Here is a 20737-nt window from a genome sequence, read left to right as displayed (position 1 = left end):
GATCTCGATCTTGAAAGTAGCTTTAGTGTAACTAACTACTGTTATGTGACAGCCAACAACACAGGGCCACAAACCAGGCAGCATTGAGTAAATAAGCACTACACAAGTCTTTTAGAAATACTGGTTGGTTCACAAGGCTGTTTGAGTTGAGACTTCTCGTGGATGAAAAGCCCGTGCAGGTCCAGGTGTACGGAGGCATTAATGGAGGCATTTATGATGTATGTGTGGATTTATGACTGTGATTTATGATTTATGACTGTGATTTATTTATGTTTTTTAAATGACCATTTCCAGCCTTTCTTAATGTCTTAGAATTACAAAGGGAGTTTTTGTTACTGTGCCTTTAAAGGGAAATCTCACAATATTTTCAAAAAGAAAAATGTCACAATTTTTAGTAGGTTGTAGGTTTAGTAGCACATGAGGATTTACCATCTACTTTCTGGTGTGTCTGACAGCAAGTGTGGCTCAGATAAATAGGCAGCATAGTTCAGTGAGGTCAGTGTGATACTCCTTTGCTGTTGCACAAAGACTAAGCTTTCAGTTTACTAATATTGGGCAGCTGTCCGTTCAACCAGCCCATCATTAAAGGGGGCTTTTTCCCGCCACTTATGATGTATGTGTGGATTTGTGACAGTTTTTTAAATGACCATTTCCAGACTTTCGTAATGCCTTAGAATTACAAAGGGAGTTTTTGTTACTGTGCCTTTAAAGGGAAATTCCACCAATTTTCTACATAATTCAGTGGTTAAGATGTAAACACAGTCTTTCAGAGTGGTTCAATGTGAAATATGCTATTCTAGAGAGATGTAGTAAGCCAGAATTTTTTAGTTTTGGTGATAGGAAGACTTTACTGTCTCTAAAATCTACATCACAGATACCAGTTACTTGAAGTGATTCATAATTTGCCGCAGGATACCTGAGACATGGTTTCATGACAGTTTTGAAAAGATTCATTACATGTAAGAGTTTTAGTCCAGCGTGAAACACTCATATGTTTAACAGGCTACACTGTCAGAAATATGGTTGGGATGACAAAAAGTTGGCCTTGATTTTGATCTCGATCTTGAAAGTAGCTTTAGTGTAACTAACTACTGTTATGTGACAGCCAAAAACACAAGGCCACAAACCAGGCAGCATTGAGTAAATAAGCACTACACAAGTCTTTTAGAAATGCTGGTTGGTTCTAAAGGCTGTTTGAGTTGAGACTTCTCATGGATGAAAAGCCCGTGCAGGTCCAGGTGTACGGAGGCATTAATGGAGGCACGAGCGATCTCTTGAAAAGTCTTCGCATCCAGAACCAACATGAATGGGGGTTTCTTGGGATTGAGAGAGACAACAGATGACAGAATAACACCTAAAAGAGAAAAATGGCAACAGTTTAAAATGACAGAATGCTTTGCACTTTCTCGGCACTCTAAATGTTACACCCCACGTCTCCAAATGCATCCAGGCACTTGCTGTTCCAAGATTTTGCTTAAAAAGTGATATTAACAGAAAAAAAGCAGCCTCTGCTCTTCTGGGAACATCGCTGTGAGGATTTGACTGCATTCAGTCATCAGTAAGCTCAGCTACTGATGTTGGAAGATGAGTTCTGAATCACAAACAGCACTCCTATTCATCCTAAAGGTACTGGATGGTTCTTCATCACTCCAAAGAACACAATTTCACTCATCAGTTCCTAAAACATTTGGACATTTACTATACATGGTTAATCTGCATATGCCCCCAAAATGTGTTTTTAAATCAAAGATTCAAGGAGTTTACCATCATCCTCATCCACAGCATCCGGAGATGCCACAAACACCGGTTCAGATGGGTAACAATCCTTTTCTGTCCATTCCATGTATGTCCTGGTAACAGTGTCCACTTTGGTGACCTGCAAAAGTGTAAATGTCAAGAATGTCACAATTTGTAGCAGGTTGTGTAAGCACATGAGTATTTACCATCCACTTTCTGGTGTGTCTGACAGCAAGTGTGGCTCAGATAAATAGGCAGCATAGTTCAATGAGGTCAGTGTGATACTCCTTTGCTGTTGCACAAAGACTAAGCTTTCAGTTTACTAATATTGGGCAGCTGTCCGTTCAACCAGCCCATCATTAAAGGGGGCTTTTTCCTGCCACTTATGATGTATGTGTGGATTTGTGACAGTTTTTTAAATGACCATTTCCAGCCTTTTGTAATGCCTTAGAATTACAAAGGGAGTATTTGTTACTGTGCCTTTAAAGGGAAATTCCACCAATTTTCTACATAATTCAGTGGTTAAGATGTAAACACAGTCTTTACTGTCTCTAAAATCTACATCACAGATACCAATTACTTGACGTGATTCATAATTTGCCGCAGGATACCTGAGACATGGTTTCATGACAGTTTTGAAAAGATTCATTACATGTAAGAGTTTTAGTCCAGCGTGAAACACTCATATGTTTAACAGGCTACACTGTCAGAAATAAAGGTTCTGTGCAGGTACATTTTTCATTTATCAAGGTAAAAAGCGTGTAAATGTTCCCTCAAAGGTACAGCAGTGGATATAAGGTCCAATTACATACCTTAAATAGTTTTTCCAGGTGAAAAGTACATATTTGCACCTTTTCATGACCGAATATTTTAAAACAGAACAATAAAATACAAGTCTGGAGACAAGATGGGGTGTGTGGAGTCAGTACAGTTTAAAAAACATCATTTCAATGCATTATGTTTCAGTTATGTTCCCTGACTAAAGGTACTCAGACATACCCTTGAGGGTAAAACCCCAGTGACAAGAGGGGCACTGACCCAGTCACAGTTTCATACCTTTATTTCTGAGAGCGTAAACATCCGTTGGCTGAATACAATGATTTACGTTAATGAGTTAATTTTATGACATTACAACAACAACAACAGGCTGTTTTATAGCTTATTTTTGCAGGTCCATATGTGGACCACATGGTCTTAGGTGTGAGTAGCATGTCTGAACACCACATCCGTTATCAAAGTTAGAAAGAGAAAACACGGAATCCTTCCTGTAGACTGGACTGTACCTTAGTTATCTTTGGTGACCAATCCATCCTCGAGCCATAGAAGTATCTGTGCTTTTTCGTGTTGTATTTGTAGTTGATCCCAGGTAACTCCAAACCTGTAAATAGGTATACGTATATAAGTATGTTTCTATTATTCCGACGGTGACAACAAACTTGAGTTTGTGATTCTAACCCTCAAACAAAGAGTCAGGGGTGAGGAACAGGGAGCCATCCTTCTGCAGCACAGCTGTGGCTGATGTGTCCTGCAGCTTCACAAGGTTAGTGCCTCCTGGAACTTCCTTGAAATGAAAGATGAAAAAATGCTCACATCCTCAAATCAGATGCACTAAAAATAACATGAATTGTGCAACACATCATCATGTCCAGCGTGGTTCACATTCAATTTACATTCCCTGTCAACAAGATCAACTGAAATTCTGGAAAAAGCAAAAATGTTTTTCTTTCTGCAAAATAAGTTTGTATGCACAGTACATTTATAATAAAATAGCTTCTTTTCTACTTACAAACACAAATGTGATATCAAATGACATTTTAGAATCTGCCATTTTGACAGAATATCTCCACTGGTTTCAATAAGCTATGACTACAAAATTATTAAGGGGCACTTACACCAAACTTTCTAATATTTCTGCATAGTTTCTATATATATATATATATATATATATATATATATATATATATATATATATATATATCCATCCATCCATCCATCCATTTTTTAAACCGCTTCTCCGTGAGGGTCGCGGGGGGGGTGCTGGAGCCTATCCCAGCAGTCTTCGGGCGGAAGGCAGGATACACCCTGGACAGGTTGCCAGTCCATCACAGGTATATATATATATATGCAATATCATGAAACTTCCAAAGTCTTTCATGATTCTCGACATATCACTATATTATTTTCTGACATTTGATAAGTCAGATCCAAGTAGTGCCACATTTAATAAATACTATGAAAACTATGAATCCAATGATTTCAATTCAGCATTTCATAAACTGCACTAAATGCAATTAACTGTATTAATTATGCATCAAACATGCTTTATGAAATGTTTATCTAAATACTGACGATTTCCCAAATATGCTCTGCATATTGTGACATTACTGTAATGCATTTTATCATCACAATGACAAATACCATGTCGCCCCGCTTTAACACAGAGTAATTCAGAGTGGTTTGATGTGGAATGGTGCACTGTAGAGAAACATGCTAACTTTACAGTGGCAGTGCACATGTCTACAACGCAATTTTACGTTTTTACATGTTATCCAAAATGCCAAGTGAGCAAACAAGTAGCTTCTGAGTTTTTATATGTAATGTTGGTAATGACTAAACAGTGGTAAATCTGAAAAAAAAAAAGATTTTCTTCTGCCTTACAACACCCTGCATGCACACCTCCACCATAAATGGATATTAAAAACATGTTTACAATTAAAATCTTCTGAAAGTATGGAATTTTGACTTTTAGAGGCAATAAACTCTTCAGACGTCTGGTTCCTATCACCTCTACTGTAAACAACTGTGACTCATTCAACATTTCACATCAAAACCACTTTAAATGACTTTGTATGCATCTTAAAGATTTAATTAAGCGTTAACCACACATTTTGGAACTTCAAAACGGTGAAATTCCTCTTTAATATACAATTACTTGTACAATATATAATTACTTTGTTATTGCTAGTATTAACCAAGACTTTGAATTATCTATGTAATTACATAGTCAGTTATGTAATGGGTCTTGTTCATTCAATTTACTTTCACCATCAACACGTTCAACTGAAATAAATGTTCTGGAAAAAGGAAAAATGTTTTTCTTTTTACAAAATGAGTTTGTATGCACAATAAAATTATATATACATTTATATAAAAAGCTTCTTTTCTACTTACAAACACAAATGTGATATCAAATGACAGTTTAGAATCTGCACTGTTGACTATCTCTGCTGGTTTCAACCATCTTAAATATTTAATTAAGCACAAATTTTGGAACTTGAAAATTGTGAAATTCCTCTTTAATATACAATTGATTTTGTTATTGCTAGTATTAACCAAGACTTTTAAGGTGTCATTAACGGGCGGTCATGGGCTGGAAGTTTGAGAACCGGCCCTGTGACAGGAAGGTTGCCGGTTGGATCCCCAGTGCCAACAGTACATGATTGAGCAAGACACCTAACCCCCTACTGGGTGCTGTGGATAGGGCTGCCCACCACTCCAGGAAAGTGTGCGTTCACTACTGTGTATGTGGTGCTTCACTGCATAGATGGGTTAAATGCGGAAAGTGAAATTTCTCCATTGTGGGAAGGGTCTCTTAATTATTTTACACTGCCAATTTGGTCTTTAAAAAATTCTAATGTTAATGTTCTAATGTCTTAAAAAGTTCTAATGACACATTCTGTGTCAGAGGCATCCTGAGTTCTTCTAGGACAGCAAAAAAGGGCTAAATAGTGTGCTGTTACTGGTTTTGAGTGTGCATTATAGCATCACATGAGCCTTACTGACAAAGCAAAACATGTTTACTTCCTCACCACTAACCTTGAGGTCAGCATTTATGGGGATGACAAATCGCTGGCTGACTGGTGGAGGAATGGTCTTGCCTTCTTCCTGAATCTCCTTCTTCATGTTTTCCATGTAGAACATGTCATAAAGACTGGCGTCTTTGAATGTGATCAGGTCGAACACTACATGGCCGTTCTCCTCATAGGCGTTGATATGATGGAAAACCACGAAAGCGTCCCCATAGAACTTGGTGTCCACAGCCTTCCCAGTCTTTCTGTCAATCAGGTGGAACAGCGTCTATGAGGCAGCAGATAAAAATTTTATTATGCTGAGAAGCTGCTGGTGAATGTACACAGGTGACAAATATGATGTGAACAGATATTGGAAAACTGTTGGAAAAAAGCAAACTGTACAGGTACATTTTTATGCCCCAAGGTTGAAACAATATAAACATAACATCTGAGGTACAACATGGGTCTTTAAGTCTTAATGTGTACCTTTAATGAATGTTAAAGGTTTCATAACTTCAAGAGGCTGTATGGAATGCAGTTCAACCACAATAGACTACTGTACATTTACGTTCTCTAACTAATGGCACTGAAGACACACCCTGGAGGATACCACCCCAGCAACAAACACATGCACCTTCATTTCGCTGTTGTCAGATCAAAACCTCGTATCTCCAAAAGGGTACCTTTACAGGAGAAGGAAAAAACATACTTTACTTTTAATGTAGGTCAATGGAGTCAGAGTTTTTTCCAAGTAGTTTTGAATAATTTCTTTTGGCCCTTTCATCATGAAATTTACATACAATATATAGAACTACCAGTACTTTCAAACAATATAAAACATTGAAAAACAGAAAAATGTAGACACAAGGTTTTGGTCCGACAGCAGCAACAAGTACCATTTAAAACCTGTTCTGAGAATGTAGGTGGGCTAAAAGCTAAATAAACTTTGCTTACAACATCATCTTTGTCATAATTGAGGCACCTGCCCCAGGTTTCTCCTCTGAAGTAAGCTGTGGCCAGTCGGATTATGTCCAGTTTGAACGCCTGTTCGACGAATATGATGTAGTTTTCAGTCATCCCAAAGCTGTGGAAGTAGCTGGGGTAGAGGTTGGAGCGAGCAGGAATGGAGCAAACCTGCTCCAGCTTCTTTAGTGCAGGCATCTTCTCTTTGTCTGCAAGGAGTACAAACTTTATCTTTCCCTTTAGGTTGAAGCAGTGTAAAGCAGTCTAGTGTCAGGAAAAAGGTACATTCTTGTTTTTTATATATATATATATATATCATTGATGTCGGACAAAACCACATATCTCCAAATTGGTAACATTACAGGAGAAGGATAAAGCCTTCTTTACTTTTAATGTAAGTCAATGGAAGCAGACTTTTTTTTTCAAGTAAATTTGGGCCGTTACTTTTGGTCCATTCATCATGAAATCTCATGTATGTGACAACAGGCCTTTTCAAATAATGTTAAAAACTGAAAAGTGGAGATACCAGGTTTTGTCCCGACAACAGTGATACACATGTATGTGTGTGTGTATATATATATATATATATATATATATATATATATATATATATGTGTGTGTGTGTGTGTGTGTGTGTGTGTGTGTGTGTGTGGGTGTGTGTGTGGGTGTGTGTGTGTGTAAACAATGTAAATGTACCCTAAAAAAAGTACAACAATGATTTTTCCAATGGGGAGAAATACATATTTACACCTTTCTTAACCTAATGTTCTAAAACAGAACCAAAAGTAAGAAGCATAGAGTCAAGACAAGGTGTATGGAGTCAATGTAGTTTTAAATATAAAACTGCAATTAAAAACAATTATGATCCCTAGATAAAGGTACTGAAGATATACACTTAAGCGCACCACTACAGTGGCAGTTTAGTTCCTTTTTTTGTGCTGTGAAACAAAAAGTGTGCTTTTTGACAGCATTTTTAAATGTGGCATTGCTGTTGCATATCATTTGTTCCAACTTATGAAACCTCAGAACATCGAAATATTGTGATGCATATTGTTTATCATAAAAACCATAAAATGTATCAAAACCCCCTAATTTATCTTTCATTTAACTATTGTTATAACAAATTATATTGTTAAATAATCTTAAGAGTGAGTTTTCGATCAATGGTTTGGAAGAAAATCAAATTTAACAAGTGTTATATTTTTATAGTTAATGTAGGGGTGGGCAGTACGATGAAATGTTATTGTTATAATGCCACACTATGCTTTTCTAAGCATATCATGGATATTGCCGCTGCTTTAACACTAAATCACTACATGATTCATTACAAAGACAGCATGAATAGTTCTTTTCACTGGATTTGCTGTACCACAGTATGTGAAGTGTTAAAGAAAAATCAACGTTGATAGTATTTTAAAAACCTAAAAGTACCTAAAAGCATCGTGATACTAGGTTTTTTTGCTGTATCGCCCACCCCTAGTTAAAAGTACGTCGTAAACAAGAGAAGTATACCATAAACAATTGAATTAAGCATAAGTAGTAGGGTTGGTGGAAAATAAAGCTTCATTGCTGCCATCTAGTGGAACTGAGAGGTTGGTGCAGGCCATAGACTAACTACAAAGAAAGTCCTTTTTTGTTGTTTTTTTCTTCTTATTTAGTTTTATTCTTCTTTCTTGTTATATAGGGGGACTGATTACTTCTCATTCCAATCTGTCCACTTCCTGTAGTTTTAATTGTGAATGATAAATAGTGTGGCATGCCTGCTAGAGACAATAAAAGTTCTGGTGTTGGAAGGTACCTCACTTCCACTTTTGGGCAGACAAAGGGGAGCTTGAATTGTATGGCGCGAGCTGCTGTCTCTGGAAGAACGAGTCCTGGTCATTGCGGTTGGGTAAACGGACCAAACAGAAGTCCATTCAGAGTCAGAAGCAGGTCTCCAGCCTGAGTACCGAGTCTATATGGTGCTTAAGCTTCTGAAGGAGCACTTGACTTCGCAGTCCGTGCGACCAGCAAAGTGCTACCAGTGAAGTCCAAAGGGTGGAACATGATTGCAGGTTAAATAGTGGATCAAGGCCTGGTGGTCTGCAGGCCACTGTTTTCCCCTGGGGGTTCTTTTATAGATGCTTTCCGATATATTTGCACTGAGCCGCCTATTTTAGCGTATTTTATTCGCAGTTTTTTTGAGATTTGCTGTTCAGCTGCCCATTGGTATTATTTTTATATTTACATTTTGGAACAATATTTGCACTTGAGTCCCTATCTATGGTAAAAGTTTTATTAAAGAGTGTGTGGGTTAATTGCTCATTATAGTGAGACTCTGGTTATGTTCCTTCTCCATAATGAAAACATTTTGAGTTATTTATTTATTTATTTATTCATTGTGCTCTTGAGGTGTACAATTTCATCACTCAGAGTGGGGATTATTTTGGGATTTTGGTTTTGTGATAGGATGTGCCGTTTGTGGTATTTTGTTTGTTTTGGTGACATTATTTGTTTCTTTTTTTGAAGTGTTGTGCAATTTTGGTTGTATTGGTTTATTTATTTTTGAGGGTGTATTGATTTTTTTCTACCCTTTTGAGCACATAAACTGTGATAATTATGGCTGGTTTACATTTTAGATTTTACTCTCTTGTTGCTCTTAATGGTTATATTGAGAACATTGTGGACAGCTCTGACATTTTTTTACTGAAAGTTAATAAATAAATTGTAAATACTGCAGAACAGCTCTGTCTAACTCATTTATTTCAGTATTCCAGCATGGGGCCCCCTACCCAGTAAATTGGGGTTGCATAATCTGGGTATGCTGTGTGGGATGTTGTCTAGGAATTCGATCCTTTGACACCTGCACCAGTGACTCATATTTAAGATTACTTAATAACTTGACAGGTTGAGGGAGGTGTGTGGTGATTTACGTATACAGTTTGCATGTTGCTAATTGGCAGAGCACAGGCTTCCATTGTTAGGTACATTAACCTTATGAGGCCTGCTTCCCTCAGAATGATTCACCAAAGAGAGTTGCAAGTAACATAGTAACTCATAAATAATTGTATCAGGTTCTCTGTCAATACACAAGTACTTTGAGTAATTGAGTGATGGACCATTCTCAGCACAGTAGTGATAGCAACATGGTAGTATGTGCTGTACTGATACAAGTGCAGAGCAGTGTTGCTTGGGTTTTTACACATTGTGTACTAATGGTGTTTTTCCATTAGGCAGTGCAGTACAGGACAGGTACAAAACTACAATCACACATTTTGTCTTCACTTCTAATGCCATAGCTCAGTATGAATTTGATTACCCTTCTTACAGGGGGACCATGCATGCTGAGCACAAATGTCTGGGTGGTGCTAGAAACAGACCATCGATTGATCAAATTGAATCACATTACAGACACATACATTCACACCTAGGGGCAATTTAACGTGTCCAGTTGGCCTGACTGCATGTCTTTGGATTGTTGGAAGAAACCGGAGTAAACCCACGCAGACACAGGGAGAACATGCAAACTCCACACAGAAAGCACCCTGGTTGCTCAGGCGTGGAAGTCACACCCAGGCCCTCCTTACTGTGAGGTGTTAGTGCTACCTACTGCACCACCAGGACAAGCTTATTGGATACGCAGCATTATTATTGGATTTTGGATCAGACAACATAATGACAGCTCAACTTCAGAGGTCAATGGAAAATGGACATAGACATTCGACCAGGGTACGACTAGTTCTGGCTTCAGATTTGTAACTACACTGTGCTGTACCATATCACTCGATGGAAAACACCACTACAGACCACTTTATTAGATGCGCTTACCTTGTTGCACCGTGTATTTACAGGTAGAGACTACAGCTGCCCTTTTCCATTTACAGTTTGTGTTAGTCATCCTCTAGTCATTCTTCAATGGTCAGTTTCTGACCACAGGACCACAGTTGGGTGGATATTTTTGGTTAGAATGTACTCAACTCAGCAGTATAGAAACAAAGTAACACCTCAATATGCAATACCCTCTTAGCAGAGCGACACACTCTAAACTGTATCTAGTATGTACATCTACAAAGTGGTAGGTGCTCCTGATTAAATAGCTGATAAGTGAAGGTACAAGGAAACTGAAAGTTTTCATTTCAGCTGTCCTTTATACCTGTTGCTGGAACCTTGAAGATAACATATTTGAGTCCGGTCATTGCCATGATCGACGTGCCCATGTTATAGGTGTTTCCCTCCTCGTCATAGTGAGGGTGTGCTGTAGCCAAGTTCAGGGCGATGTGGTTCCTGTAATTAACCTGAAACAGCAGTTCAAGACACACACAAAACCAGATAGCTCATCATCAGACATTAAATACTGCTTTTAAAAATGTCCCAAAAAAACAGCTATTTAAATTTGAACTCACTCTTCCTACAGTTTCAAGAGTCGATGGATTAACTTGGTTGATGAAGTTTATTTCCGAGGCCGCGTAGTAATCTTCTCCATATCGTATAATGTTTACAAGATTATTGTCGGTGAAATTTGGGATGGTATTGAGTAGGTAGGTGAACGCCCTGAAATGTGTTAAAAATGTTTTGTTCTGAAAAATAGAAATGTAAACTAATATCATCTATAAACAAACAATTATAACACAGGTCTAAAAAGACAGAATTACTTTGAGAATATATTCTTGCAGGGATCGGGGTAGGCCATGGTCCCAAATTCTGTAACCACAATCCTGTTGGCGGCAATGTTCTTCTTGTATGTTTCACTCTTCAGGAATTTGCTCCTGTAGTGTACCTCACCTGACAAAAAACAGAGACATTACTCTTTTCCAGAGGTGGCTGTAGTAGCCTAGAACTGCACTCAGTATTATAACATCAATGACATTATCTAATTTCAGGTCTAAACATTTCTGATGTACTGAGTTTTCTATAGAGTTGCAGTGGACCTGCAGTGGAACTTCCACATCTAGTATACAGCATCTCACAAAAGTGACTACACCCCTCACATTTCCGATAATATGTTATTATATCTTTTCATGAGACGACACTATAGAAATTAAACTTGGATATAACTTAAAGTAGTCAGTGTGCAGCTTATATAGCAGTACAGATTTACTGTCCTCTGAAAATAACTCAACACATAGCCATTAATGTCTAAATAGCTGGGAACACAAGTGAGTCCACCTCACAGTGACCACGTCCAAATTGTTCCCAATTGTGTCATTGTCCCTCCCTGGTGTCATGTGATTTATTAGACTTACAAGGTTCCAGGTGTGAATGGGAAGCAAGGCTGTTAAATTTGTTTTGGGTACAATTCAGTCATACTGGCCACTGGATATTCAACATGGCACTTCATGGCAAAGAACTCTCTGAGGATGTGAAAAAAATATTTGTTGCTCTCCACAAAGATGGCCTAGACTATAAGAAGTTTGTTAACACCCTGGAACTGATAGGTTCCAGTTGGACAGGTTCCAGTTGGAACAGGCCTCGCCAGGATCGACCAAAGAAGACACATGAGTTCTGCCAGCATTGCTGCAGAGGTCGAAGAAGTGGGAGGTAAGCCTGTCGGCGTTCACACAATACGCCGCACAATGCACCAACTCGGTCTGCATGGCCATCACATGGCCGGCACTGGGGAGCTGCGGTTCATTGAGGTAAACATGAATTCCAACATGTACTGTGACATTCTGAAGCAGAGCATGATCCCCTACCTTCAGAAACTGCGCCGCATGGCAGTTTTCCAACTCAATAACGAGCCCATACACACCCTAAAGATGACAACTGCCTTGCTGAAGGTAAAGGCGATGGACTGGCCAAGTATGTCTCCAGACATAAACCCAATTGAGAACATGTGTGGCATCCTCAAGTGGAAGGAGGAGGAGTGCAAGGTATCTAACATACACCAGCTCTGTGATGTCCCAGTAGCAACCTGTGCAGCTCGGGTGAATTCCATGCCAGAGAAGGTTAAGGCAGTAGATAATAATGGTGGTGACACGAAATATTGACAGTTTGAGCACAATTTGGACATGTTCACTGTGAGGTAGACTCACTTGTGTTCCCAGCTATTTAGACATTAATGGCTGTGTGTTGAGTTATCTTCAGAGGAAAGTAAATCTACACTGCTATACAAGCTGAACACTGACTACTTTAAGGTATATCCAAGTTTCATTTCTATAGTGTCATCCCATGAAAAGATATAATAAAATATTTGCAGAAATGTGAGGGGTGTACTCACTTTTGTGCGATACTGTATACCAGGCACTATTTTTGTGGTCCTTTCCATCTTTTATAAAACAATAAACCTTAAAATTGATGTCTGTGGGCAAAAGCAAAGCAGTTCAGGTGCACAACCAACATAGCAAAATAAAATAAAAATAAAGGTGCCAAAAGGGTTTTTTTTGTAGAGATAGCACTGAAGAGCTACTTTTGGCTGCCTAAAGAACCTCTTAATGGATGTTTCCTTAAAGAATCAATTTTGTAATGGAACTTTTTATACTTTAAAAAACTGCACAAAACATCACACTCTGTAACGTACTTAGGTAAACAGAACTGAGCAAATGCAATTAACTGCTACACTTCTCTGCTTGTTTGCCCCCACAACTACCTAGTCTTTTTAGTTATTTCAGCATGAAACCACCAAGTGGAGCTGAACACAAGGCTGATGTGTCCATGTCCAGTTCTTGAGGGCTTTGCACTTCACAGTTTAGTGCAGGGTTGGTCCAATCTTTTCCACAAAGGGCTGGTGTGGCTGTGGGTTTTCATTACATTCTGACAGTCATGGTGGCTAACTGATTAAATAAGTGGAATGAGGTGGTCCTACTTGTTTGGAGTGAAAACACTGGCCCTTTTCAGATAAAACTGGACCCATTAGCTTAGCAGCAGTTTAGTCTTAACAGTTTAACAATGCATGTTAAATTAAACCTGATTGCTCTGTTGAAATAAACACTAGTCTACCTGATTGGCCAATAAACTGTATATATTATCAAATTACATCATGATCAGCCCAATTAAAACAAAACCCTGCATGACATATTTTACTATATAAAAGCTTCTAAATTTATCAATCAGTCTACTAAGGATTTTACCCTATATAATCACAATGATTAAAACATTAAAATTATCTTCCTTCAGTTAAAGGAACAATAGATAATGTACACTGATCAGGCGTAACATTCTGACCACCTCCTTGTTTCTATGTTCATTGTCCATTTTATCAGATACACTTACTATAGAGGTGCACTTTGTAGTTCTACAGTTACAGACTGTAGTCCATCTGTTTTTCTGATACTTTGTTAGCCCCCTTTTACCTTGTTCTTCAGTGGTCAGGACCCCCATGGACCCTCACAGAGCAGGTACTATTTGGGTTGTGGATCATTCTCAGCACTGCACTAACACTGACATAGTGGTGGTGGTGTGTTAGTGTGTGTTGCACTGGTGTGACTGGATCAGTCACAGCAGTGCTGCTGGACACCTCAGTGTCACTGCTGAGAATAGTCCACCAACCAAAAATATCCAGCCAACAGCGTCCAGTGGGCAACATCCTGTGACCACTGATGAAGGACTAGAGGATGACCAACACAAACTGTGCAGCAGCAGATGAGCTATCGTCTCTGACTTTACATCCACAAGGTAGACTGACAAGGTAGGAGTGTCTAATAGAGTGGTCAGTGAGTGGACACAGTGTTTAAAAACTCCAGCAGCACTGCTGTGTCTGATCCACTCTTACCAGCACAACACACACTAACACACCACCACCACATCAGTATTACTGCAGTGCTGAGAATGATCCACCACCCAAATAGTACCTGTTCTGTGAGGGTCCATGGGGACCATAATGTTATGCCTGACTGGTGTATTTACTGTACTAAATCATAAAATGACCATCATATGTCACCAATTATTGAGGAAACTTGCCAAGTAAAAATACTGGCTTCTCTGATAACAGTGCTAAAGCCTGCATGTGCTCCTCTGAAATTTCTGTTCTTGACTGGAAAGTCTGCTTGTGTTTTGGTCTGTGATCCTTCCCACTGCCCATTTCCTAGTTCCATTTTGACACCCTAGGTTGCCAGATATGAAATAAGCTGGCAAACAGACACAGTATACTGCAGCCATGGGAGCCTACAAACGAACCAGCCTAAAAAGCTTTGACATCTTTTTAAAGAGTTCCATGGCCAGAGGCCTAGTAAAACGTGAGTAAATATTAGTGATGTGTCAAAAGAGGGAGACAGTTTAGAGCCCAAAAAGGTTTTAAAATGGATGTGGAGTTAGCTCATTTTCTCCTAAACAGGTAAGTATTGAACTTCAGCTGATGGTAGATAAATGTAAAGTATTTTAAGTCATTTTAATATTCAAGTACTCCCATTCATGTTCTGTGGTCTGTGTGCAGCTGGGTTATTGAGGCAAACGAGGCTAAAGTTGGCTTCTTATTTGCCAGCTTCAAATAAACTTTGACCTGACTCGTTTAGGTTTTCTGTTCTTCCTTAAACAGTGCAGCAGTTATCATAGCTCCTCAGGTGCCATAATGTAACTGCTACACCGTGTAAAGTGGAACGGGAAATTTGAAATAAAATAAGAAGCTGACTTCAGGCAGCAAGTATTTTTGGAGCAGCACACTTTCGTTTTCTGGAATAGCTCATGGGCTCATCTGTGGCTACAGTACCAGCCCAGCATCTAGCTAACAATGACAGAATGATTTTAAAAAATCCACACGAGCTGGTTTATAATTTGCAAACAATAAAACATTGCAAACACAATAGCTGATCACCTTACAGTGTATGATTCATTGCTAGCCATTGTCAAAGTTTAGTTGCTCGTCTTACGCTGATTTGTGTAGGTTAAGTGTTCTCAACCTGGCAACCTGTGTGAGCTTCAAGTCTGGGGAGGGGACGTGGAAGCAGACAAATCTCTAGTATACTGAATTTGGACAGCATGACCCATTTTAAACTCTTCTAAGCTGTCTATATCACATATTTGTTCCTTTAATTTACACTTAATAGCACATAAGAACATCCTTTTCATTTCAGGCCTAACCCAACACAGCAATGTTAATTACAAAAAGTCTGTGTATGTCATAACTGTGCACAATGGTGTCGGTTAGGCTACTCAATTTAAAACACATCAACTAAAACCACAAAGCCACTCACTTAAAAAAGTATCCACAGCATTTTAAAAGATTAGCTGATATGAAACTGAATGATATTGAGTGAACAGAATGACTTGACCCAAGGAAGGGGCTTACAGTGTAGTGCTGCTTGGTGTGCAATGCTACCCTCTGCACCAGTACCTCATGATGCCTCTCAAAAGGCTCAATTACTCCAATGAGCTAATATATCAATGTTAAAATATCTGAGCTGAAAATGTGCTTTAATTACAATAATCTTGTATTTAACCGCAGTCAACTCTGGTATACAGCACATCTACTGGCAAGATGTGTGATTTTTAAATGACACAGTAATCAGGTTTAGTTTAAAGCTCAGGTGCACTTTATACAGAATCTTTCAAGGACACAGAAATGGAGTTTATGAACCAACATGACTTATTCAGGCCTGAACTCAGGTCACTCTAAACCACAGCCAAGCTACTGACAGTGCAATTGCCCCTGTGCCATTTTAAAGTTTTCCTAGAATCAGTGAGCCATAAACCTGCTAACTCACTCGACTATGGGAATTAAGTGTGCAGAAACCTCTTTCTGCATGTTTTCCAAGCTGACCCTACCATCCTTAAAGGTGAAACTGTGAATGAGGGACATTCCATCAAACCAGTGGTTGTAGGAAGTGTCTCCGACTGAGAAAAGGCCAGGTCCATTGCGCAGAAGTGTGCCCTGAAGCCACGATGGGATGGTGCCTACAAACAAACACGTTTCAGGACAGAACATTGAACATAGAAAGAAGAAAAAATGCAAATCGCTGTTCTCGGAGCAAAACCTTGTATCTCCAAAATGGTAACTTTACAGGAGAAGGAAAATCCTACTCAACTTTTAAGGTAAGTCAATGGAACCAGACTTTTTTCCAAGTCATTTTGGGCTGTTTCTTTTGGTCCATTGCTCATGAAATTTATACACAATGTATAGGACAAGAGGTGTTTTCAAATTATGTAGGAAACTGAAAAACGACAAAAATGGAGATACAAGGTTTTGTCCCGACTGCAGTGAAATGCACAAGGACATTACATGGCTTTATGTTAATACATAAAACATTCATAGAGATGTGGATTTTATTAAACTCTTGGTAAAATCCCTCCCCAAAAAAACACATTTTATAAGTTTAAAGCACGAGACCAACAAACCACAGCAGCTGCCTGGTGAAACGGTTCTTAGACAGCCCTAATTCTTTATTACTCACTTATTACATAAACTTAAGTGACCCCACTGAATGAACACGCACTCTGTACAGAGTTCAGTGTAGAGTACATTCTTTGTTATCTGGGGCGTTTCAGTATGTTATCTATATGACCTGTAATATCTAAACCGATATCACAACCGACATGCCATTTACCTGGCATAGCGTTGTAGATACATGACAGTTGTAGAGGTTTTGCAGAAGAATTACACACAGACAAGCAGTTGAGCACCTTTTTGCTAATGCAGATAGAATATGGTGGGTAAAAAGAATGCATTATTAACAAATAAATAAATGAATGAATCTTGACTAAGATGTGCTAAACTTGCTGAAACACCATGACTTCCTCTGACAAAAGACAACTGAGCCACTGACTGACGAATTAAATCTTTCAGCACTGCACAACACTACAGCCTCTGTCCCAATATAAGTGGTTATGAACGGTTTTAGTGTGGTTAGTTTTGACCCTGAGGAGTTCACTGAGCTCCAGATGGCCAAGTCCGCTAGCTAGCTCACATACATCGGAACATCACACTGGTCAAATCCTAGTTCAGCGAAGGAGCAATGAGAAATAAGCAATGCAGCTTACTTTTAGTCAATTGCACACAGTGTGGTCATACAAACTGGCCAAGTGCATAAAACAGTTCCCTGGTTAGAAAGCAGCTAAAGCGCTTTCCTCCCTCTCACTGATCACTAATCCACACAGGTAAGCGTCCCGTCCCCAAAGCCGAAACAGAGATGTCAATTAGCTCCACCTGTGTGTTTGGCTGTTGAATTTTTACTAGTTTTTCAGAACAAGTAACCTGGGTTACGCTTAATCTCAAACGTTGTTCACAGTTTTGCTGTGGTTTCCGACTTGAACGACATGTGCTGCTGAAACGGTGTGAAACGGGCTTTCCTCTTGTTTGATGGGCGTGTCAGAGGTCTTACCCAATCAGCAGCAGCGGGCATATAAACCCAGCCTTATTAAAAAGGCAGCCACACAATTAATTTTAACAACGTCCTCTACAAATGACTGTAGCTTCGTGTATGCAACTACTGAAAACGTTAGAAGACGTGTCGTGAGTCTGTAGTGTAAAGTTTTTTGACAGACTAAGCTAGAATGATGCCGAGAGTGGCCTCCTCAGCTACCACAGTTACAGCGCTCGTATAACACAACAGTGTTCAGTGCACGGCCTTATCAGTGTACATAAACATTTTGCTACTTCTTGTTGGGCCTGAACAGAGCCGGTTTAAAAGCCTGGCCTTTTCTTATTTCTTATATCAAAAGCAGGACTTGTAAACAGCACTAAAAAAGCAAAGAAAACTAACTCACCTGTACGTTTCTTTTTTCTATAGTTAATGGTTTTTGGGCAGCATGTCACTAGTAGTGTTGGTACCGAGTGCTGATTGGATGGCGAGCAGATCAGCTCATTGGCTGTTCACACGCACTGACGTCATGAATATGCAGGAGGCACCGTTTTAAACTCCTATCACTGGATTTCAAAAGTGGTGAAAAATATAAGAGCGGTATTTAAATACTTTATGCTGTTCTGTGTTTAGAACATGAGTGTATGCTTTTACACTTAAAAAGATTTAAGCATTTTTAACTATGATTTTGCTAAAATGCTCCACATTAACCCATTCATTTTGGACTTGCTCAGGAGCGCCCTCTAGCGTGAGAAACACGGAAGACATTACAGAGAGAGATACTTCTCTCCTCTCTACAAGGTCTCTGGCAGCCCTGTCATTCAAGACCGCAGTAAAGTTGGATTTCTATCGGCTGTAACTCCGGAATGTTGACGTTCCACGCCAAAATCCGCCAATATTACACATCGGGGTTTTATTTTCTAAATCACTTCAAAAGTCGATCTCTCAGGTGAGTGAAAGCAGGCTGAGACTGACCAGGCCGATTTGTGAAAAATTTCACAGCTCTTATTTTGCCTGTCCGTCGCCTGTGCAGACCATGAGCACGGGAAGTGAAAGTAAGGGAAATATAATATAAATATAGCTGATGTTGCAGTTTAGTTCCACATACAAACATTATCAGCAACTTTGCAGATTCCCTTCTTGTACATATTACTTGATTTGGAAAAATATTAACGAATGGATTTTGTGATGTCTCCTTGTTTTATACAGGTCTGTTTGTCTTACCATGCATACAAAATTGCATATTTTTATCATTTACCCAAAAAGTGACACAGTAATATATATGTGAGGAGATTAAAATATTATTTATCAGTCATTGATTAAAAAGCTGTTGCTTAAAAAAAGCTGAAAAATGTGGTTTTATCTTTGGAACATTATTTAAAATATATATGCATGCATGCACTACTAAAGTCATTCAAATGCTGGTTTTCATGGCTGAAATGCCATGTACTCTTAGAGGAGCAATGATATTTCACTTGTTTTAGCCGTTACCTGATTTGTGAAAACTTTCACAAACATGGTTTGGTATAATTGAATGATTTATGCAGTTCTACTCCCATTTCCATGTGTAATAACACTGTATTTCAGCTTCTGGCAGCAAATGTAGATTATTAGTACATATATCTTTTATAACTGAATATCCTGTACTACACTATACCGTACTGCACTATCCCATACTACACTATACCATATTACACTATCCCATACTACAATATCCTGTACTACATTATACCGTACAACACTATACAGAACTACACTATTACGTATTATACTATACAATACTACACTATCCCATACTACACAATACCATACTACACTATCCCGTACTACACTGTACCAAACTACAGTATCCCATACTACACAATACCATACTACACTATCCCGTACTACACTGTACCAAACTACAGTATCCCATACTACACAATACCATACTACACTATCCCGTACTACACTGTACCAAACTACAGTATCCCCATACTACACAATACCATACTACACTATCCCATACTACACTATACCATACTGTACTATACCATACTACACTATCCCCTACTAACTACTGTCCCATACTGTTCTAGCTATAAATATACTTTTTGAGTTACAGAACATTGAAACGTTACAGAAACCAGGTTATTAAAGCTAAAACAGCAAATGTTCATTGGTTTGAACAGACAATTTATTTTCTAGTTTTAGTTTGTGGATATAATTATGAGCGGATCTCCTGTAGAACCACATGCAGAGAAATGCGCATGCACGACAAGAGGAAATGAGTTGAGGTTCACTGACCCAGTGTGAACCCTGTGTATGTCAGGCTTAGCTACACAAGACAAATCAATTAACTTCCAGCTGATCCCAGGCTGTCCTCAAACAGCACCCTACCGCATCAAGCCTACCTGTCACTTCTGCTCTGAGGGGCTCCGGGGTCTCCTTGCCATTTCGACAGAATGCTGATTCTATGTTTTGGGCTGGCTCTGCCATGACTGCCTGTGGAGAGATGAGAGCTCTACCTCAATTTATCTCCTTTGTCACGAACTCCGCCGATAACTGGTGTACCCTATAGCTGAGGGCAGTTGCACGTTCGTGTTACATAACTGCAGTCCACCATATTGCATAGTTTAATGGTGTACAACAATATAAAGAGTGGTGGGCGTGGTGCGGGAGTGGAGGAGTGGTGTGGAGCCTAGAATGAGACTGAGAGAGTGAATGAGCACTTAGGTCTTTATAGTGAAAGGACAACTCCCCCGACTTTTGAAAAATTCTCTGCATTAAGATCTAAACAAAGCCATTCAGAGTGATCTGATGTGAAATTCTCCATAATAGAGAAGCGTACCAAATCAAAATAGGAACCAGACGTCTGATGCTTTTAATGCCTCTATAACAGCTTCCTCATATAAGGATTTTAGTTAACACAGCTATGACTATGTCTAAGGCATTGTTTTACAGAAGATTTAAGAAAAAAATTGGTTTTAAAAATCCATTCATGGAGGAGAGGTACATGCTGATGATCACTGTAAGGCTGGAGATACCTTGTTATATCTG

At 39.0% G+C, this 20737-nt stretch overlaps 1 protein-coding gene across 1 annotated transcript; it reads right to left on the bottom strand.

Annotated features, from left to right (window-relative positions):
* Positions 1-242: 242 nt before the first annotated feature.
* On the bottom strand, positions 243-20314 carry bco1l (beta-carotene oxygenase 1, like). Its single transcript, XM_017707236.2, has 11 exons — positions 20092-20314; positions 16167-16295; positions 11123-11252; positions 10874-11021; positions 10624-10765; positions 6483-6700; positions 5554-5814; positions 3193-3298; positions 3021-3115; positions 1765-1876; positions 243-1354 (listed from the first exon to the last, which is right to left on the bottom strand). Exons 1-11 carry the CDS (start codon positions 20174-20176, stop codon positions 1152-1154), a joined length of 1629 nt encoding a protein of 542 aa, XP_017562725.1. The 5' UTR covers positions 20177-20314; the 3' UTR covers positions 243-1151.
* Between the last annotated feature and the right edge of the window lie 423 nt (positions 20315-20737).

This window comes from Pygocentrus nattereri, chromosome 15 (genome assembly GCF_015220715.1).
Source record: "Pygocentrus nattereri isolate fPygNat1 chromosome 15, fPygNat1.pri, whole genome shotgun sequence".
In the NCBI taxonomy this organism is placed as follows: domain Eukaryota; kingdom Metazoa; phylum Chordata; class Actinopteri; order Characiformes; family Serrasalmidae; genus Pygocentrus; species Pygocentrus nattereri.
The sequence above is the reverse complement of the archived record's forward strand: the minus strand, read 5'-3'. Positions and strand labels throughout refer to the sequence as shown.